This window comes from Caenorhabditis remanei, chromosome IV (assembly GCF_010183535.1).
Source record: "Caenorhabditis remanei strain PX506 chromosome IV, whole genome shotgun sequence".
Classification (NCBI taxonomy): domain Eukaryota; kingdom Metazoa; phylum Nematoda; class Chromadorea; order Rhabditida; family Rhabditidae; genus Caenorhabditis; species Caenorhabditis remanei.
The window spans coordinates 8,067,680-8,090,211 of NC_071331.1; the positions used below are offsets into that span (position 1 = coordinate 8,067,680).

The following is a 22,532-nucleotide window of genomic DNA, read 5'->3' on the forward strand; positions in this document are numbered from 1 at the left end:
TCGCGATGCGTGTGCGTCGCGTTTTTCACTGAAAAATACGACAAACACACGCTAAACTTGAACTTGGCACTTAGCCAAATCCTTTTTTGGCACCGTGCCAACCGCTGTGAGACGGAGCGCGTTTACGTGACCTTGCGTTTTGCACCCCTGTGAGTATTTTTGTTTGTTTGTAATTCTTGTATTGTGTTAAACTGATGAAGCATTTCTTGCTTTTTCAATAAAATCAACGATGTAATCAATTTTTGAATGTTTCATAGACATCAGAACTCCATTTTAATGTTACATATTCTGAAATAAACTGCATTTACTCTACACCTTGCATTATCGAATAGTTTCCCTTTTGAGCAATATCAGAATGTTGAAACAATAAATGTTCATTCATTTTTGGTCAAGATTAAAAATAGTTTAATAGTGTACTCAACGTTAAATTTGTCTTCTATTTTCTCTGTTTCTGAAACCCAATTAAGATGTAGTTTCTATCAATAGGCGATCATAGGGGACTGCGATATTTCAAAAATCGAGATTTTTTGATATGAATCGACTCAGAATTTTGTAGAAAAGAGAAAAGTCTCTAGGAGCCAGGTCCGAAAATTAGTCTAAAACGAGTTATGAGGCTTCAAAGTGTCCGAAAAGGGCCTTTCTCATAGAACTTTTCATTATATTTCAACGTAAAATTCTTTCGCCGTGCACGTGAAAAAATGTTTAAATATAATGAACAATTCCATGCGAGAGACCTTTTTTTGACACTTTAAGGCCTCATAACTCGTTTTAGACTAACATTCGGACCTGGCTCCAAGAGACTTTTCTCTTTTCCGCAAAATTCTGAGTCGATACATATCAAAAAATCTCAATTTTTGGAATACCGGTGTCCCCCTTTAACACCGTTTCTCAATCTGAACTAAATTCCGAGTTGAGATTGTTTGTCGTTACGTTGTTTGTTTTGAGATCGTGATTAAGAAAAGTTAATACACACTGCAAGGCGACAGAACACTTTTCTTATTTCTCGAATTAAATATAAGTGAAACATAGTACTATTTCTGAAAAAAAATAATCTTGTATGTAAGTTTCTAGACAACTCAATAGTTTATTGAAACAGAAAGTAAAGTAATGTTTGCTCTGATAATTTATTGATAGCTTACAATGGGGAACAGGTACATTCAGATTCACTCATTCATCCTCCGAGTAGTTACAGATATGGGCATTGATGTCGTCCTCGAAGTTCTGGAATTCAATATTGATTCTAGACTACTTATTGTTATGCAGAATAATTTAATATTAATGTGGCATTCTAGAAACAGAACATCGCATTAAAAATATTTTCCGTTTTCTAAATATGATATCAAGTCTGATGTCTTGTTGAGGACTATTGTATTCATTGTCCGTACTCAATTTTCAAAAAATAAGACAAACCTGAACAGCTCCATCATCCGATCCGAATCCTCCCATAATCACATTCTTCAATTTCTCCCCCATAAACACTGCTTGGTCATTTGGTGACAACTTCGCGTTTTTACACTTTCTCTCTGAAAATTTTTTTGTTTATTGAGCTCATCGCTATTGAATCTTACTAGTGGTAGGCTTGACAGTTGTCGGCTCTGGAATAACAATTGCTGGAGTCGGTGGATTCTCCTCACCCAGTGCAATTGGTACCAGGGTAGCCAGGGTTGCTGAAATGAATTAGTAATCAAAGTAAAGAAATTTGAGATTCACGATCAGACAATGCAGTTGTTGTCCATATTGGAGCTGGTTCGAGAAGTGCATTACACATATTCATGGAGCAAAGACAGGACTCAAGGGCATTCTCGTCGAAGTAGCAACCGGGCTGAAATGATAAAGATAATTTACTGTTTCTAGAACTTTTGTTAATTGGTGGTGTAGTTTTGAATACGTTATCAACTCTTTTCTACTGAGTAATGATTTTCTTTAATAAAATTGGGTTTTAGAACATTTCCATCACTTTGAATGGCATTTTCAATAAAATGTTATCTGATAAATTTTCTCATATTTGCTTAAACTTACCGCCTTCTCCACATCCCAGACTCCTCCGCAATACGAAAACGGTGATTGGCCACGGACTGAAAATTTTGTTTCTTGCGATCTTCGATTATTCAAATATTCCCTTACCTGAAACACAATAATTGCCTTGACACGTGTGATTGTGATCACATGGAATTTGAATAGTCTGACTGCCGACAGTCACACTTCCACACTCCTCACAGTGGACGAAGTTACGATCCGGAAGGGTTAGTGTGATATTGGAGGATCTAGGATATTAAAATGCGAGGAATAATTAGCATTGGCACAGAGTGTATCATAAAAAGTTACGCGAAACAGATAAATTCTGAAAGATTTTGAACAGAAAAAACATTACTGTTACACCTTGATATTATTTCTGTTACTATGCACTAGAGTAACTCAGCCGTCGATTTTTTTAAAGCGTATTATGGTCAGTTATGATATTTTCATATCGTAATGTATGCTTTTCGGCGAATTCATTTTCATACTTTAAGAATGTTTTAAATCGGTGCTCAACCCGCTGGAAACGAGCGCCGAAAAGTTTGGTCAGTGAAATGGTCGAAGAAATTTGGTGTCCTAGAAGTTCGACTTCGGCCGGCTTGGTTCTTTCGATGTTTTCGATAATTTTTGTTGTATTCATTAATAAATTCTATAGAATACGACAAATATTGATAGAAAAACGCAAAACAACTATCGAAAATAATGGAAGAAATATCAGCATACTGAAAAAAAACCAACTATATCGTGTGCGACAGTTATATTCTAGTATAGGTTTTATGAGAATTGCGAAAAATTGCTTCACTAACATTAATACTCTTTTGGAAACCGGATATTTTCAGAATACGACGCAAGTCATAACCTCTCTGAGCTTTGGAAAACTGCAGGGAAAAATTATCTGTTTCAATATATTTTGATCTACTCCTCTCTTTTTTTTTGAAATAATATTCGTTGTCTAGGATAAATAGCATATTTTTCAATATTTATGACAGCACCATCTCCTCCATCTCATCCAAAAACTCACTTCTCCTCGATGCCTCTTCCACCACCCCACCATCCATTACCCCTTCCACCACTTCTTGTCACCAATGCATCTTTTGATCTTGCCAATGAATTACAGAAATCAGAGTTACAAGAACAACTTGATGATACTGTAGAGCTAGAGGAGGATGATGAAGAGCATGTCACATTGGTATTAGCAGATTGGATGGTGGAGCATCCGGCAGACCAACTGTTGTCTTTGTTTAGTTCTGGAACACGGAGATGATTGTTGCATTGAAACTGAATTCAACCAAGGTAGCATCAGCTACTATTTTGAAACAGTATCGGATTAATAAGAAATGTTTCATTTTGTTAATAAAAGGTCTAATGAGAACAGAAAAACTAATCAATCTCTATTTGGAATTTCCCAAGCATTTTCTATAAAACTCCACTCACGAAAATAGCAGGAAGTGCCTTCACACAACTTATCAATCGAGCAATATTTGCCTTGTTCCGTCGAGTTCGCATGACATTCGTAACAAATTACAGATGCGTCTGCTCCTCCATTTATCACTCCGAAAATCAATAGAATGCACAATAAAAAGGTCATGAATTGAATCGAGAGAGAAAAGTGACAAAAAACGATAGTTGGACGGATGTAACGGAAGAGATGAACAGAGAGGGAAGATAATCTCGAAAAACGATGGGATTAAAGTGGTGTTGGTCGCTGTGAATTTTTATGTGGGGAGGGAAAAAGGGGGGGTGGTGAAATTTCATTATGTAATAAATATAGCGGTTGTATTAATGAAACAAGAAATCTGAAAAAAATTCAAATACTGGAAGAACAGTAATAATGTTTTACATTGACACAATTTTTATTCAGATCGAAATACTCAAAAAAAACTGTGAAACATTTTCAAAGCGTATTTACGATCTCAAAGCAATAGTGCCATTCACGTCCAAAAATTGTTATTCCGGACGCGAATAGCCTTATAAGATTCTTTGAATTGTAGTCAATCGACAAAAATTGATTAACCAAGACACAAAAACATCAAATTGAGTGTTCTGAAACTGCAACATTCTCAAATTTTCAGATCTCGGTACAAATGAAATTGTCGATCTGCAAGAATTCGGTTTATAGTTAGACCTATTGCATTATTCCTCTATTATCATGCTCAACATTTCTAGAGAGCTCATAACGGAAAAATGAATATTTTATCGGTCAGTAAAAATAATAAAATAAGAAGATTTGCAGATTTTTTTCGGAAAAATAGGGAAGATATGAATAAACAACTGTGTGTCTTTTGACTTTTAAAAAATGATGAAACAGTATGAAACTGATTATATTTAATAAAAACAGGTCGAATTAGCATTCGAATAGCCTACGCTTTGGTGAGTTAGACAAAACTCCGTTTTGAAACTGTTTTATTTATGTATTGATCGTTTGTAACTGACATCCATTTCCTTTGTTTTCAATTGTATCTTCAAGAATTATTCTCTAGCTTTAAAGTTTCAAATGAACGGAAAATACAAAATCGGATTGGAAGTTGTTCTACACATCTAAAATTTTCAAAGCTGTAGAGTTGCAAGACTTCTGTGTCGAGGCTGCTATACCAGAGGTGCATGGAAATGAAAGTTTCTTATCTGGAAGTCGAAACTCGGAAGTCGGAATTCCATGCAACTCTGATCTATACTATATTTTGCTATTTAGCACTGTCAAATAAAACTGTTTTTATAGGAACAAGTTTGATAAATATGAACATTTCGAAACGGTAAAAAAATATTATCTCAAAATCGGAAGTCATAAACAGTTTGAAGTAAGTAAACACTTATCATTTTATTAACTAAAACTCGTAATCAGTGGTCAATCTACCGTCCATTAAAGGAAAAAATACTCCAGAAGTTATAAATATCTTGAAACTGCAAGTACTGCTCTTCCAACCATGGTCTCTGTTTTATTCATCACCTGTCGGATGGATTTTTTCAGTCAAAACTCACTGTTTCAGTTGTAGCATTTACATTTTCCATCGCCTTGTTTCATCGGTAAGTTTATGATACTTTCGCAGTCTACGCCGCAAGCCCGATAGAAGAGAGGACCACGGAAATCATTTAAGAAGTTAAGCAAATCTTTTCCAAAAGTTGGAGTTTTTCGATTAATCAAAATTTCAAAAACTGTTTCTAAAACTTATGAAAATTGTCAAGATATCCTAGATTTCACTTCATTCTGTCAGTCAGATAAATAATGCATCGAAAACAGTGAAAAAGTCTGTCTGAATTGAGATTTTTTATAGAGATATACTTTATAGATATACTGCGAAACTGGAGAATTGTAAAGTGGTAATTTTTAAAACAATGATCCGCCGCAAGACACTTTGTTGTTTTTAATATGGGTTCTCATGGCCTGCAAAAGATAGCGATAGAAAGAGGAAAAATAAGTTTCGATATGAATCTAGGAATTGTAATTTGCAATCATTTTTGGATAAAGATTGGCTAGTTGTGAATTGGCACAATGCTAATTCCATTTCCCTTTATCTTCTTTCTACATAATTATTGTTCTGGTTGATAATTGAACACATTTCAGAACGGGTTCAAAAAAATAATTTTTCAAAGATAGAGATTCATACACATCTGACCGAGCTCATCATTATTTTCTATTTTAAATATACTACAACAAAACTCGCTATTTATGCACTTAATTCAATCCTGGCATTGATATGCTACTCGATTTTCCAGAAAATACTCGTTTTCGAAGTGCGGGTAGGCAGAGAACGATGGCAACGGGATCACAGAATGGGAATGTGGAGAGGGCGATGACTTCGAGGCAGTTGAGGAATCTGGAAGATTTTGAGTGTGGAGACATGTGGAGTTCGCTGGAGCGAGATTGCAGCAAGAGGCGTATGATCTTGGACACGCGCTAAATTGCAAAACGGTTGGCACGGTGCCAAAAAAGAATTGGTTGAATGCCAAGCGTTTTTACGTTGGCGAATTTTCACGGCATTACCTCCCAAAATGAATATTGAAAATGGGGCTGTACCAACAAATGACACATGGGAAGAAACTGATACATATTGGGATAATAGTTTGAACGGAAAGTGCTTTCAGGAGATCTTTTTGGAGCTTCGCGGTTTTTTGGCTGACTTGAATTGCGTGTTCGTTTAGTTTTTTGATGGTCTGTAATAATAAACAAAAATTTGGCTGGAAGTTTTTAGAATTTTACTCTAGGATTACCAGGTAGCCGAGAATGAAATATGATAGAATAGTTGACACGGAAATAATGGATAAGCTGATAAGAGCCACCCAGGAGCGGAGGATAACTTCTGAAGAGCCTTCCTGCAAGTGCGCTCTGTTGGACTGTGCAGTTGCTTTACAGGTGAACTCACATCATATAACAATGAGAAAATGTTCACCACGTCAGGCGATTCTATGCCATAAATCTTGAAGAATTCGTTTTGAATGTAATCCTTTACTTCACCAGAAGTCCATGCAAGGGTTTGGACGATCTGAATGTAGGCTTATGACATTCGATTGGAGCGCATTTGCTGACAAGAAAACTTACCACATTCCACGTTCCGAAATATACAAGAAAAAGAATCACTGTTCCTGCCATATACAGCTTAAATCTGGTAGTTATAAAACTATTCCGAATCGCTAGATATCTATAAATAAAATGGGATAAAAGCACTGCATAGCTACCAGATACAAGAGAGCATCTGGCGGAGAGTAAGTGGAGTCCGATTCCAGAAGGTTCTAGAAACCAGCCATCACTCAGGAAGAGGAAGAAGCAGTAACGGTAGGAATGGGTGTCCTGAAAACCAACAATTGAAGAAAACGAGCTCAGAGATTTGGTGGAGTGCTTTACAATCGGAACCAGAATAGTGAACATTGAGTAGATCAAATTGAACACCGCAAAATAAAGTAATAAAAATCGATAATTCCCAAAGTTATTCGATTTTTCAGTGAAAATCAAATAGACAAACATTGGGTTAACCAGGAATGCAAGACCTGCGAAAACTTTTGGAATATAGAAGTGTGCCCAGCTGATGTTCATTGTATAGTAGGTAATGAGGATGAAATGAAGTAAAAACTGAAAACATTTGTGTGTGGGAAGTCTTAGGGGACTAGTTGTCTGGGAAACTGTTTTTGTTATGTATTGCCATATTTTATACGAGTTTTTTATTACGGGCTGAACCTCTTCTCAAAACAGACCACCCGCTCTTCCAGCTGTCTCGGATAATTAATTTTGTAACATTGCGTCTGCTCTCTTTATAAATAGACAAAATTATCAGCAGGTACACAGTCTGTCGAATATATTTTGACTGAGAATGGGGGATTCATGACTACTTTGAAACTGGACGTATTTTCTGTATCTTTACTGTTTTGAACAACGTTATACAACTGTTCCAATTCATTTTTTGAGATCAAATCGAGATTTTGGTTTCCATTATTGGCTAAACTATAATAAAAAGTGAACAACAGAGAAAACTTGAGTAGTTCTGAGGAATGGTTTCGTTTTTATTCCTCTGGAGGCCACCAGTAGACGTCAGCAATATGAATGAATGTAAGCATTTTGGAACGACTAGTAATACTTCCTAAGACGAAAAAAAAAAATTTAAAAAAATAAAGATAACTATCACCTACAGAACAAACACATTCCATTTTCAAAACTACTTCGAAAAAACATGAATCCGAATAAAATAGATCCTAATGTAGCTAAAATTATTTATGTCGAAATTATTGGTTTTCTTGGGTCTTTTTTTAATAATCTCGGATGACTGTTGACTTTTTTTTTTGAGAAAATGAATGTTTCGGCTGTATCACATTTATCTCCGTACCATTTTTTAGCTGATAGGCAAATGAAGGATAGAAACAGGGTTTTATTAGGGAAAAAATTGAAACAGATTTACGTTCATCTTCCGTCTGCTGTTCTTTCTCTATGTATTAACTTTTTCTTCCGCACATCTCAGTTTGCAGCAGGGTATTCATTAACCAGTAACATCCCTACAGTGGCTGTAGTACAGTCTACTTCTCTTTAGAAATTTCAATTTCCTTATAAAACCTGTTTGTATCCTTCGTTTGCGAACAATATCAGCTAGAAAATGGTACAGAGATAAATATGATGCAGCTGAAACATTCATTTTCTCAAAAAAGTCAACAGTCATCCGAGATTATTGAAACAAAAAACAAGAAAACCAATAATTTCGACATAGGTACTTTTAGCTACATTAGGATCAATTTAATTCGGATTCATGTTTATTGGAAATAGTTTTGAAAATGGAATGTGTTTGTTCCGCAGATGACAGATGACAGCTCTCTACCAGCATTTTTTTTGGAAAACTTCACCGTTTATCTGCCAACTCTCTATATTTCCCAAAACACTTTTCGGTTTCAGAAGTTTTAAATGCTTGAAAAATCTGGATTCTGTTATTACCACTTAGAATAGTCATTTTTTAAGTAATCAGTCTTTCCGGATGTCTAATTGACTGTTTCATATATTTTCAACTCACTTCGTTAAAGGAAACGTTTTCACTGGTTCTCACGCAAAATTTCTGATAATACTGTGAAAAAAATAAAGTTTGGCCAAGGATTTTCAAAAAAAAATTTCGCGCCCAAAACACTTTAGTGCATTTGTGAACTAAAGCGTTTTGGGCGCGAAATTTTTTTTTGAAAATCCTTGGCCAAACTTTATTTTTTCACAGTATTTAACATTTTTATTCATAATCTGTAACATCACGCCAATTGTTTTTTTTCTTCTCAATCAATCCACGTTTCTCCACGATTTGTTATTTTTATTGACTTTTCCCCATTCTCCCCAACTATTTTTTCACATTGATAATTTATTCTCTGATAAAAGTTCAATACGAACGATGGGATGTATCAAAGGTAATCAATTCCTTCCCACCCACCTACAGTAATCCCTCCTAATTTAAAGGATCATGGCGTCTGGACATTGGTCTAATGGTCCTCTATCAGATGACCCTCTTCTTTTCCGTCCAAATGCTCTTCGTCATTTTTTTGGAATTTATGCCAAAAACTTACTGTACTGATGGTTAGTGAGCTCGGAGCTAAAGTATTATAAGACTATTGGAATTCCAGATGACTATTGTTACAAAATGAAAAACAAATGTCTGACAGATTTTGATCGCACTCCAGATAGTGCAATCTGCCCATATAATTCTTCAAATTTTGTTAGTAGAGCGCATTTGCATTCCACCCAATCAATAGAAATTTCCAGAACGAATGTGTCAAGGAAGCGAAAAGAGTGGACTTCCGGTCTGCTCAATTCGATTATCAACAAGATTGCACTGGTTTAAAACAGTATGAATTTCCCCATCTGGCGTACCTCTGACGCATTTCTTTCTTCAGTTTCTCCTCCTCGACGGCTACATTCATCGGAACTCTCCTTGGAAACCTTGTCCTCGGATATCTCTCCGATACCATTGGCCGCCGTCCCGTCTATATTTTCTCGATTTGTCTCGGTGTCCCAGCTGTCATTCTATCGGCTGCTATAAATGGAGTCATGAATTTCTACATTTTCCGATTCATTGTTGGATTTGCAGTTGCTGGAACACTGACTGTTGGATGGACGTATGCATCGGAAATGATCACTCCGAGTAGACGATTCCGGTTGAGAACTTTTCCCAATTGGGTGAGTTGTACTTGTAAAGAATCACTGAATAATGGGAAAATTAAAGGGAATAAGAGGAGGACCTGAAACACTTTTCTATAGGCAGAGACCTCACATTTAGGGTATTTCCAAGATACAACTGAACTAGAAAAAAACATAAAAACTGAGTTCCAAATTTCGAAAAACTTCGGTTTCACGAATATGATTTTACTTTGAAACTCACAAGGATGGGTGATAATTTTGCGAAATAAGAAAAAAAGAAATATTCTGACGAAAAAATAATGAAATACTATTGAGAATGTGATTTTTTTTTGAATCTTGTGATCACAATTTTCAAAATTTTCGGTTCCAGCTGTATTCAAAATAAATAGAGATTGTTCGGATGGAGGTTGTATCTTTCTATATTATACAAGCACTGTCTGAATGTCATTTCGAGAAGACTCGAGTCATTTTTGAACAATATAAATTGCGATCTGAACTAGACTAGAATCGAAAATTAGAAGTAAAAGTTTTTGAGATTCAAAATTTCTGTTTCAAAAAAGTGGTTTCAGAGTATAAAGTGGTTCAAGAAACGATGAAACAAGTATTATATTATTTTCCTGAAACGTGTATCGTTAGTTCCCTAACGGCTGCTATTCTAACAGCGAATATCTTGTCATATTCCGTTTCAATAACTCTAGGGAGTGCTGCCCCCAATCAGAACCGTCAAATTAGGCCAAATTGCTTAAATATAACGTTTAACCATATTCTAATCTGTTCTGATTAGTACCAGTTCTGATCCGGGCGGTTCTAATTCACTACCCTCTGAAGGTGCAAATTTTTGAGTTTCCACTAACTGACAATATCGAAATCATATTTATGAAAAATTCCAAGAAAACCAGAGTTTATCATTCTGTCCTGTTTCAACTTTTGCATAAATTTGAACAGATATTTCGACAAATAGTTCCACGAAACTGGGAATATGAACGAAAATTCTTGTATGTGTGAATTCTCTGTTTCACAAAGGGGGTTGTTTCTTCAAGGAAGATACTAGTGAGTTGATCACATCAGGATTAATGAGAAAATAAGTTTTCTAGCTTCAAACATCTTGTACTAACGGTTTAATCTGGTTATTTTTTTAGTTATTTCAAAACTCTGCCTGATTTATCCTAGAAAAGGAAAAAACTTTTGATACCATTACTACTTTTGTTTCCCTTATGGATCGCAACAAATGAGGTTTCTAATAAGTATTGAAATACTAATATTATTTTATAGAAGCACTAGTGACCAACGTGATCACTGTTTCAAGACATCCATTTAGGCAGCAAGTTCCAGTGCTCACTTAGATTCTAATTGAAAAAAACAAAATGTACATCTCACTTTTCCAATAAGATTCTGATTCGTTTTCCAGGCAAACGCCCGTATGATGCAAGTGGGAGTGTCTTGGTTGGCTGGTGAATGGCGTCTCGCTTCATATCTGTGTGCAACTCTCTCAGCTACAGTACTCCCAATGATTTGGTATCTCCCAGAGAGTCCCGTTTTCTTGGAGCAAAAGGTGATTCTTCTAAAATCTAGTTTAGTAAATTATTAGTATCCCCCAAATCTCAAAATAGAATTGTGAAACAGTGCTTCTTTTTTTTCAGAAAAAGTTCGAGCGAGCCGAGAGGTCTCGAGAGAAAATTGCAGCGATCTGTCAGCTGGAATACGAACCGAAACCACGAGAGGAGATGGCTGATTTGAAGAAAATCACTCCGATGATGTTGTTGAGAAGTCCCGTTTTGAGGAGCAACTTTCTCGTTCTTTGTTGGATGTAGGTCACACTAGAGTATTGGGACGAATAGGGAATGAGTTTAAGCAAGAATGATATAAACTGGCTGAAACGGGATAAAACATATATGATACTGCATGAGACACTAATTAATTAATTGTCTTTGATTAGGCTCCGCCCAAACTTTCGTTTGGAACTAGTTGATTCTTTGTAGAAAACTTTTATGCAAAACATTCACACGTGCTATCGGAAACGATGTTAGTCCATATTCTTGAGAAATAGGCAAAACGGTATTTTACTTCTTCGGGAATACAAACGTTTTCTGGGATTGGTTTACTTGTATTGTGCGGAGGTATCAGTAAGATTACCCATTTTTTTATGTTGTCATGGAAATTTTAGATGAAATATTGAGCAATTAGATTGAATGATCGATTGAAAATAAACCAGAAGCTCAAATCATCTTCTCTGTGTTCTCAAGCAGTGAAGAAAAAAATGAAAATAGTCTGTTTCAAAAACAACTCAAATTATCAAAGTGGACAGTTCATCGATGGAGACATCATGTGTGTATCCTAGTTAATTCTACCAACAGATCATAACAACTGTTTAGTAAAATAGTTCCAGAAAAACTGAGAACCTGTCAACAAATTATTCCAGTAATCTGTAGAATTGAAAAATGCATTTGAAACCGTAAATAATGTTTTTATTCTTATTTTGTCATTGACTTAATCCCGATAGTTTGAGTTATTGAGATGAACATATTGCTCTGAAATTGGAATAGTGGGCGGGACCAATTTTGCTCTTTTTCTTGAAAAAACTCAACCAAAACCACTTTATTTGTTTTTTTTTTGATTTCCAAACTTACTGTTTCACTGGAAATGGATGTTGTTATCGTTCGGGGTTTCTGATAGTATGCTTTGAATAGTTGGGCACTTGCTATCTCTGACTTTTTTACTTTTCTACTGTTTCAGTTGAGTGTGAATGTTGTCAGCTTTACGGTTTAAATTCAATCATTTAGCAGCGTACTGAAATGGTCATAATTTCTTTTTCAAAATTCTCGATTTCCAGGTGGTTCTACGTGGGAATGTCGGTCTACATAACCGATTTGAATAGTGGAGATATGGCCAAGAACTTTTATGTCGGACAGTTTCTTTGCGGTTTCGTATTGACTATTTCCAAGATTGTGAGTTCATTTTACCCGTTGATTGAATAATTGGATTTACTTTCAATTTTTTATCTTAGTGTTGAAACTGTAATGATTCCAGACGATCGGAATAATCGAACCGAAAATCCCTTGGCTCGGTCGTCGTTTCATCTTCATTGCATCGCAACTCATCGCCCTCTGTGCCTACGTGACTATCCTCACTGCTCTCTGGTCGAAAAACAAGGAATCCTGGTGGTATACTGTATCATACATCTTCGCGTATGCTGCACAATCCCTGTGTCTGGAGACTTGTTATCTATCACTTGCTGAGTTGATGCCAACTGATGTCCGAAGTATTGCTGGTGCTCTTATGAATATTCTCATGAAGATTGGAACTATTCTCGCGTCGACTACAAAACCAATCAAGTTCTGGTATGAACCAATGTTATTCATGATTAATACGGTTCTTTGTACTGCTGGATTACTCGTTGTTTGGAAATATTTACCGGTAAGAAAGTATTTATTAAATAGTATTGAAACAATTCACAGGAATCCAAAAACATGAATATGCAATTGGTTGGCCAGGATGAGATTAGTGAGAGCATTGATGAGGAGAGTTCCACGAATAAAACGTCTTCTGAAATTCCATCGGATGACTCTAATTCCCAGATGACGTCCGTCCTGGAGAGTAGTGAAAAGTCGGAAGTTGTAACAGAGAAATCGGAGAAATAGTAGAATGAATCAATGTTTCCTTTTATGTGCAATGAATAGTTTGTATTTTGTTTTGTTTCATCCAGACATGTTATATTGTTTTGCAGATTGCTCACTGATTCTTACACTGATAAGCGTGAAAATTTTTAGTAAAAAACCAATGCCATGCGGATTTTCAAAATTTTTACACATTTCAAAATAGGAAAAAGTTAACTTGAAACATTTTCACATTCACAATCGCTTTGTATGTACTGCAGTTGTTTCCAATGGCACCAATAAAATATTACTTGCGCCATTTTAGTAACACATTCTTGAAACATAAAACTTTTCAAATATTTTTGCACATGCCCCTTACTTACCCCTAATAGCCCCTACTTGCTTCTAGAACCATTCTGGAGATAAATCGAAATAAATAAGAAATCCTAATAAAAACGAACAGCTACTACGAAATGAAAGTGAACGTATATCAATTTTGATATCGGTATCTGAATGTCAAATTATTTTTAATATTTCCATGAAATCAAAAAAAAATTATATTTGGTAAACGACGATGGATCATTAGGAGGATTTTGAAGAATGTGGATATCTACCATAAAAACAAATTTTTCTGTTTGCAGTCAAACTTAAAGCAGAAAAAATCTATTTCCGACTTCCGGATAATAAATTTTCAGTTTCATGCAACTTTGATAGTCACCTGCTGACTGACTAAGCCGTTATTCGCTTGGTGTAACGAAAAAAGCATACTTGCAACAGGCCGGGCCGGGCCGGGCCGGGCCGTGACGAGAATTTCCAAGGCCCGGCCCGGCCCGGCCCGAGGCCCGGCCCGGCCCGAAGGCCCGGCTGAAAAATTTGAACTGAAATTTTGAACGAAAATTTGAATTTTTTTGAATTTTTTCCCAAAAATGTCGAATTTTTGACTATACTTCAGAATTCAATCAAAAGATAGTTATTCATCAAAAAATTGAAATTTTTAATGTAAATTTTTTAAAAAATTCAAAAAATTTGGTGAAAAATAGGTACCTTTTTTTTGAAGCCGGGCCGGGCCTTGAAAATTTTCTACCGGCCCGGCCCGGCCCGGGCCTTCGGGCCATGCCGGGCCGGGCCGTAAATTTGCAAGTATGGAAAAAAGAATTACTTCCGACTTCGGATTTTTATAAGCCAAAAACTAGTTTTACCCTGATTTTCGCGATCCTTCATTTCTTCTAATTTTTACCTGATAAACTGTAACCGAAAAAAATAAAGTAAATTGTCAATTCCTGATTTTAAAAGATTCCGATTTCACTAATATTTTTTAACTCGCTATACAACTTTTTCATCTCCAACGAGTTTTCTAGAAATTGAATGAGTGTGTTTGCAAATGTTCCACGCAAAATTCTAGTATTATTTTATCAGATTTCGCAATTCGTGAGTTCAAAATGAAATGCTGATTTAACATAGTTTGAAAAAATAACATCTGTTTCACATCTGTTATAATAATGTATAGGTATAATTTTTTCACTTCAATCAGCTAATGTACGTTTTTTATTCATCACAAGCATGGGAAGTAAAAATAATACCGCTGCGTCTTACTTCAAACGATAAAAGACGATCCAGACAATGCAATATCTACTTCTGATGGTTTTCCGATTTGAAATACCAGGAGCATTTTTGAAATGTTTTCTGTAGTTTGGCTAAATATCTACTCTTCATCAAAAAATAATATATTTTCAGGCCCTCATTCAAACAGTTTGAAACACATTTCGTTCTTAGAACATAGCCTATCAAAGTGTCACTATTCTAGTTTTTTTTCTATTGCCATTCGAGGTATTGTTTTTTTTTCTGGGAACGTGTCTTGAAGAATGTTTCCAGGACTTTGACAGATTTATTTTTTTTGTTTACCAATTATTTGTTCACATTTCTCTGTTTCAGAAGGGATGTAAATTTTCATTGAATCCAGAGCTAACTAATCAGTTCATTCGACAACCTCTGAACTCCAAATTCAACATTACGTCTTCATACCATTATACCAGTCGTTTCTTGTTCCCAGAAACAATTTGAAACATGATAAGAGCGTTATGCCGCCAAACAATTATAATAATTGCTACATATCAATGAAAACAAACTGCAGATACTATTTGATAATTCATATTTGAAACGGGAAAAACTAAACGAAATCTTGAGTTTCTCCCATAAAAATGTTCTGCTCAAAGTGAAAATGAAATCCAGGATTGCTATTGAAAACGCTAACAAAATAATTTCTGGTGTGTTTTTTTTTCAGTGCATTGTTAAAACTTCGCCATTTCACGGAAGGTGAAAGAAAAACAATTGACTGACAGAGAATAAAAATTAGTTTCTGTTTCAGAAGGCTAACTTTTTCTCGTTAAGTTTCTAACATAATAATTCACATGGTAAATAAAAATACATCATCGCATCCAGATAGTAGTTTCTAGAACTTGAGAATATTCCTTTAATTCAGAGTTCCTCTTGAAATTTGAAAATTCTACAGTATTAAAATCCAATAATTTATTAAATTTCGATAATTAACTAATATCAATAAGCGACAACTCTTCCAATGGAGAATCCGATCCAAGCAATGGTTGAGAAGTGTCTCCGATTGAATTCCTCTGCAGAGTAATTCTAGACTCTCGGATAATTGGTTCCGCACTTCCATCCACGTCGATTAAGTCACCTGAAATATAAAATATGTTTCTTTTTTAAAATCAATAACAGATCGAAAGAATATTCGAGATCTATTTTCAAACCATCCGAAACAGTAACCAACCTTCCAATGGATTATCATTCAACACCACTGCCTCTTCGCCTTCTTCAATATCTCTCTTCCCTCCATTCGATGTCATACTTATATTCAACTGCTCCAAATCGATTTCAATCGGAACATCTATCCGATCCTTCAGAATTTCAGCACATTCCAAATGACACTTGGCCATTGTCTTGGCAAAAGTTGCGAGGTGTTGAGCAATGTCTCTGACATGTTTCTGATCGAGTAGCTCTATTTTAACCATGACGTCATCTCGCATCTTCATGAATCGGGTACGACATTCTTGACGGCAACGGAGCATCATTCTGGAAATGAGGAATAGAGGAAGGGGTGTTTTGAGGAATAAGGAAGATGGAGGTCTATTATTTTTCAACCGCATGGATTCTGTCAATTATCAATCGAAAAATATGTAACGTGTATTAAAATATCAGGAAACAGAAAAAGTCAAAATTTCCATGTTTCAGAATCATTTGAAAAATATCCGTAATCAAGGATGCTGTGTATTGTTCAGACATTTCATCAAAAGTTTTCAGATAGCATAAATGTGGTGAAAAATATTTTAGAAACCATCCACTTTTAATTGTTCAAAGTTTTGTAACAGACATATAAAATTCCGAAATAACTAAGATTATAATCATGTTAGTCTTGCCAAAACTATGCCTATGTCGGAATCGAAAACAAATCACAAAAAACCCTCCGTTGGAAGTTTTAAGTCATCTCGAAATCAAGAATTTTAATTTTGATAGTGGAAAAGTGAAACACGCACGCGTACACTGCTTACAAATTGTAGGGTTGCGAAATGTCTCGGTTTTGAAATGGTAATATGATTTTTGAAGGCGGCCACGCCCACTTCCATTTCAGCGCTGCTCTTAATTTTTGAACACTGCTGAAAGAAATGGGCGTGACCGACACAAGGAGGCGGGGCGAGATTTCCTAGGACCGAAAATTTTGAATTCAAAATTTATTCAAAAACGATGTAAAGCTTATGATGAAGATCTTGGGAATATGACAATGATAAAAAACGTTGATTAGGCTCAAACAAAATGTGAAAGAATCGGAATTTTCATTTTCAGCCATTCTTAAAAATACTGATTTTGAAATGTATTGTTCCGAAATTCCAGAGCAACGAATAATTGTTTTCAAAAAATTAATGTTTCAGAAACTGGTTTTACAATCTACATCTAGCCACAATCTTACTTATCTTTGCTTTCTCACCTATACTCATAATTTCCAGTCTCGACTCGATACAATGGCTCCTGAATGGCAATGAACTCGACTTCCTCATCATCCAACTCCTTCAATTTGAGACAATACGAGAGATACTCGTACTTCACATCCAGATATTTCTTGATTGTCAATCGAGTATCCGGTACGACATGATCTATATAAACTTGTAGATCTGATACCATTTTCTGAAGGGGAACTGCAGATTCCGATTGTTTTTTGGCAATCATTCGGTGTTTATCCCCGAATTCACTGAATGCTTCGTTGGCTGTCTGTTGTTTTTCATGGGCTGCCAGGTCACAGAATATCGAACCGAATTCTGAAATAGTTCCGGTTTCAGATGAATCATTTTTATGCTGAATTTCATAAACCACTAGTGTTCTCCGCCAGCATACCTTTCTGACAATCGGAAATCTTCTGTTGATACTGAAACATATCCCCAAAATAAGCGACCAAATGCCTATAGAATTCTGAATTTTCCTCTAGAATTTTTTCCTTTTCAGCCAATGGATCATTTGTGAGAATAGCTCGAGATAATCCCAGAGCATCTGCAGAGTCTTGATCCATGAATTCCACCACTTTGTGTTTTACTTTCTTGATTAGAATATCTAGGGTTTTTCCTTTCGTGTTGGCGTCGTCCAGTTTGTTTATTGTGATCTGGAAATTGTAGTGTTTCACTGAAGTCATGAGAATACAACTGTCGAAAATTTCCCTAATCTCCCAAAAACTACCGTTTCACTATGGTTTCATTGATTCCTGTTCTCACTGAAAGACTCAATACAGCCTTTGATAGGCTCATACGCCATTAAAAATATCATTTTCCCAAAGAAAACAGACGTGACAATGCATCCTTTGGGCTGTACAGACCGAGAACGATTGTAGCTCGCGTGATTTATTTGCAAAATTGATTTAGTTTAATGGATGACAATGAAAAATGCCATTCTTTTGAGCTATCAGTAAACCTGGAACGATTTTTGAAAGAGTTGTTCAAAAAAAACAGTCGGCACGGCTCGACCCGGTTGTCAAGTATACTATCAACAGGGTATTCTTTTTTTTACTTTTTGAAACGAATGAAATTTCACCAATAATAGTGTTTTTTGAAATATCAAAACGCAATTACCATTTTTCAGAAACTTGATATCTTATGTTTTCTGCAAACTAGGGTCAGAGCAGTTTTCGAAAACAAGCTTCAAGAATTGAGAAAGTTTTGAAACATCAATAGTTTTCTGTTCCATCTGTTTTATATTAGTGAATAAAAATGTTCATTGGTTAGTTCATTCCTCAGAAGCGCGATGCATATAATTTATTCACAGAAAATTAAAGTGCCCCCATACAATAATTTTCTACTGAAAACAAAATTTTCAACTTTTTACAGGAACATTTCTCATGACTTTTTCCAATGCCTGTGTGACTTACCTTAACAGGATTCAAGCTGACTTGAATCAGTTGTGCAACCGCTGATTTTCGTTCTCCTTTCACTGTGATCCCATTGATTGCCACTATCTCATCTCCACATCGAATCCGTCCATCTTTAAAAGCGGGTGACTTATCGAACACTTGAACAACATAGACACAAGGGCAATAGGGACCACCGCCGCCTGGAATAGATAAAGTCCTTTGTTTCATGAAAATACTGGCAGTATACAAAATAGTCAGCAGAAAAAGGGAATTCTAAACTGTCAAACAAAGCATTTTTCACTTTTTCTGGTAAGTTACAAAAATTAAGAAATTTTCGCAATACGATTACTCCAAATTCGATATACCTATAGAAATGCCGACGACTCCCTTCTCATCCTTTGTCAACTCAATTGTTTCCGATTGAATTCGCATTCCGAGTCGGTCTTCTTCTATCTGAAACTCCAAGGAATACTTTAGCAAAAAATGAAAATATCCCTTCCAAATCCCAAATGCAAACGACTCACCTCCATTCTCCTAATCCAGTGTTTTATTTCTTCTCGGATCGATGGAAGAAGACCTCTTCTTGACGAAAAAGAGCATGTGAATGAGAGGGTTGGAGATGGAGAGAAACAGAGGAGCCACTAGAGAGAACGGGGAGCACGAGAGACGCAGAGAATTGAGGAGAGCTCTGAAAATGGGGGAGAAGAAATGGAGACGCAAAGTGGGGGGAAAGAGGACAACCTTATGGGGTGATGGGGAGAGAGGAAGGACATATACACATCAGAATGAATTAGGGGGACAGAAATTAGAAGGGAAGGCAAAAATGTATTGGAACAATGGAACAGGAAGTTGCATTGATACATTTCGAAAAGTTGAGCACTTGTGTACCATCTGCAACATTAATTAGGTCATGTTATAAAAATTTTCGACTATTGGTAGTTACCGAGCAATTAAAATAAACTTGGGATTTCTTGAAACAAGTTGTTTTGAATTTGAGAATATTTGAAAGCCAAGCTTTTAACAAAAATCTATTTTACCATTGCTCATTGTGTCTGATCCTTGGAAGCCGTAAAATTACATTTTTGAAAACTATTTCCATACGTTTTGATATAGAGTTCTTATATTGTTTTATCAGTGCAAAACCGGTCGGCACAGTTGTGCGGAATGAAATGTTTTGATTTCCGGAATCCGGAATTTCGAATGACTTGCTAAATTTGCAAGAGCAAGACTTTTTTCGAGTGCCTTTAATGATTGATTAAGTTTAAAACTACTTTTAAGGATCAAAACCGAAAAAGAGGTACGATAGTCATCTTTTCAACTCACTGAAATACCCGGAATCTGAAACCGGAATGAAAAAACCCTGGAATTTCTGGGCAGAAGAAAAATCCAAATCATGAACGTGCCCGAAACAGTGTCTGGAGATTGCGGAGGTTTTTTTTAATCAGACGAACAAAATTACTGATTTACAATAACTTATTGTGACTGATTTGAGCTAGAACCCTGGTAGCGGAATTCATCTCCTTTTATTGTCCCCTATTTCTGTTTCAATACACTCTGATATGTATAAGGATGTTCAACTTTCCACTAGCTGTTGAACATTTTCAACAAAAAAAATTATAAATCGTACTGTCGAGCGATGTTAAAGTCATAAATACCATCTTGGCCAAGCTGGGCAGAAGAAGTATTCGAATCATATGCCGCCTGAAACAATACGGGAGATTTCTACAACTGGTACCTTGATGAAACTAGTATCAAGACGCTCTCTTACAATTTGAAGTAGTTGTTCAAATTATTCAAATGAGTTTAAAAGTGAACACATATGCACATTTCCTTTGGTGTAAGAAATCACATCTCTGAAACTGATTACTGTATTTTCAAGATTATGATCTGAAACAGATGGAGACAACATTTGTTTTTCTTCAGTTCAAAAACAACATTTCCTTTTCCTGATTCCTAAATCATTTCCTACTTACTATTAGTACCGTTTCAGTCGAACCACCAGTTTCAAAACATGAGATACATATATTAGAAAGTGATGAAACTGTTATAGATTTTTGCAAATTCGCTTCGTCAAACCTAAAAAATTGCATTTTCAGGGATCTATTATGTAGTTTGTGATGCCCGAGTAATTCGGTTCTGATAGTATTCTTTTAGGCATATATCTTAAAGATTCAATTGTGAAGCGGATGTTCTCACAATCAGTTTTTGATGAAGTGGGAAGATCAATTCTGAAGTGATTGGCAACTATTTCAAACTGAGACACGATATCGATATGGAAACTGTTCTTCAGTTGTCTCAAACAGTAAAACACATTGATGCAGACATGCGAAATTCCGGGACGGCCTGACGAATTGGAAAAAGATTTATTATCAGAACATGGTAAATTACAATTGGTGTTTTTTTTACTTGCTCGTTCAATCACTGATGTGAATCTTTAAACACATCCAGAGTCTGATGAAAAAAAATTCCTGAAGTTCACTGGTAATTCAGAATTTGAAAACTGATGGCATACTGCTATAAGGACTAAAACGGTTTCACAGTCACCATGAAGCTTACTCACTGGCATTCTGACTAGTTTCTATGGCATTAATTTTCTAGGTAAAGTCCATGCAAAAAAGTTAAAGTAATAAATGTGCGATTTCAGAAAATTCTTAAAACTGATAGAGATCCGTAAAGTTAATGGTGTTTTATTGAAGATGGAGAAAACCTATACCAATTGGAGCAGATCTGAAATTGAATAAAATTTCACCACGCCCCGTTGTTAATGTTTTTAAAAGTCACAGCGCTGATAGCGTGGTTGGCGAAAAAATAGATAACGAGTGTTTTTGCCCATGACGGTCAATTGGAACATTATTTTCTAGGGGCACTCATAAGCTGTACAAAACAAAAAACAGTTTTTTTGATTGCAGATTTTTGATTTCAGTGGAGCGCATTTGTTGCTTTTTAGCCTCAGAATTTAAAAGTTGATTACGGTCGAGCAACCACCATCAGAATGTAGAGGCTTTTCAATTTTATCTCGTGATTCCTGAATTGCAATTTTGATGAAAGTAGAACCCCACCATCTCAAAAACAGTTACTAAAAATATACATGAATCAGCATAAAGTGGGCGGAGCCTAATCGTCTTCTCCCCATAAATTCCATTCGTTCCGTTTTATAATAGCTTCAGGTCACTCGTCCCTCCTCTCCTCCACTTTTCTCTCTTTTTCTCCCATTGCTCGGTCACCGTGGCGATTTTCCGAAATGTGAAGGTCATTGTGGTTGAAAGGAATGGTTGAGTGGATGAATGAATGTGTCCCCCCTTCTTTTGACAAGTACGTTTTCCCTCTTCTCCCTCCCTCTAATACTTCTTTTTCTGTTTTCACACAGTTCTCCTCTCTCGGATCAAAAGAGAGAGAATGAGAGCAAACACGAAATGTCTTGTATTTGTGTTTGTATGAGCAATTTGAACGGTTTACTGGTACTACTCTTGTTATGAAATATTTCTGTTTTCTCTGTATTTTTTTTTCGAAATGGAAGAATCGCTTGAGAAAGACCAGTCTTGTTTTGATGCATAATCCGTTGAGATTCCGAATTTTTTTAACTGGTTTTGTACTGAAATGACGAATCCTCCCTGAAATTAGAACGACCTTTTTACGATAATATAGAAACACGAAATTCCAATTTTGAATATAAGTGAACTTGAGATACCAAAACTCACACTAATCAGTTTGAATTAAGAGTACGAAGTCAATTTCGTTCGAGATCCGAATCGCCTTACATTGAGATGTTGAAGCTGTAAACTTTAAAAAGACATGTTTTTTTAGCAATGAGTAGCTTTTCCTAGGCCACCGTTCTCTAGGCCGAACAACTTGCCCATACGATTCTTGTTCACATGGAAATGTGATATTTTACGGCCTAGAGATTTCATACGACGCAGTACTAAACCAACCAAAA

General features: G+C 35.8%; 4 protein-coding genes across 4 annotated transcripts; 1 reads left to right on the plus strand and 3 right to left on the minus strand.

Moving 5' to 3' along the window:
- Positions 1 to 1,167: 1,167 nt before the first annotated feature.
- GCK72_012842 (uncharacterized protein) lies at positions 1,168 to 3,604 on the minus strand (the record flags this gene model as incomplete). Its single annotated transcript, XM_053729443.1, has 8 exons — positions 1,168 to 1,221; positions 1,411 to 1,523; positions 1,569 to 1,667; positions 1,711 to 1,822; positions 2,020 to 2,075; positions 2,125 to 2,264; positions 3,038 to 3,263; positions 3,451 to 3,604. 8 exons carry the CDS (start codon positions 3,602 to 3,604, stop codon positions 1,168 to 1,170), a joined length of 954 nt encoding a protein of 317 aa, XP_053584215.1.
- A 2,082-nt stretch (positions 3,605 to 5,686) lies between these two features.
- Positions 5,687 to 6,601, minus strand: GCK72_012843 (uncharacterized protein; the record flags this gene model as incomplete). The annotated part of the gene is made up of 5 exons (XM_053729444.1): positions 5,687 to 5,828; positions 5,996 to 6,165; positions 6,223 to 6,324; positions 6,375 to 6,494; positions 6,551 to 6,601. 5 exons carry the CDS (start codon positions 6,599 to 6,601, stop codon positions 5,687 to 5,689), a joined length of 585 nt encoding a protein of 194 aa, XP_053584216.1.
- Positions 6,602 to 8,964: 2,363 nt separating this feature from the next.
- Positions 8,965 to 13,239, plus strand: GCK72_012844 (uncharacterized protein; the record flags this gene model as incomplete). Its single annotated transcript, XM_053729445.1, has 9 exons — positions 8,965 to 9,040; positions 9,088 to 9,179; positions 9,227 to 9,309; positions 9,358 to 9,640; positions 11,010 to 11,153; positions 11,242 to 11,408; positions 12,432 to 12,546; positions 12,629 to 13,015; positions 13,093 to 13,239. The coding sequence occupies 9 exons, from the start codon at positions 8,965 to 8,967 to the stop codon at positions 13,237 to 13,239; spliced, it is 1,494 nt and encodes a 497-aa protein (XP_053584217.1).
- A 2,498-nt stretch (positions 13,240 to 15,737) lies between these two features.
- On the minus strand, positions 15,738 to 19,030 carry GCK72_012845 (uncharacterized protein; the record flags this gene model as incomplete). Its single annotated transcript, XM_053729446.1, has 6 exons — positions 15,738 to 15,886; positions 15,980 to 16,281; positions 17,192 to 17,519; positions 17,596 to 17,857; positions 18,617 to 18,798; positions 18,964 to 19,030. 6 exons carry the CDS (start codon positions 19,028 to 19,030, stop codon positions 15,738 to 15,740), a joined length of 1,290 nt encoding a protein of 429 aa, XP_053584218.1.
- Between the last annotated feature and the right edge of the window lie 3,502 nt (positions 19,031 to 22,532).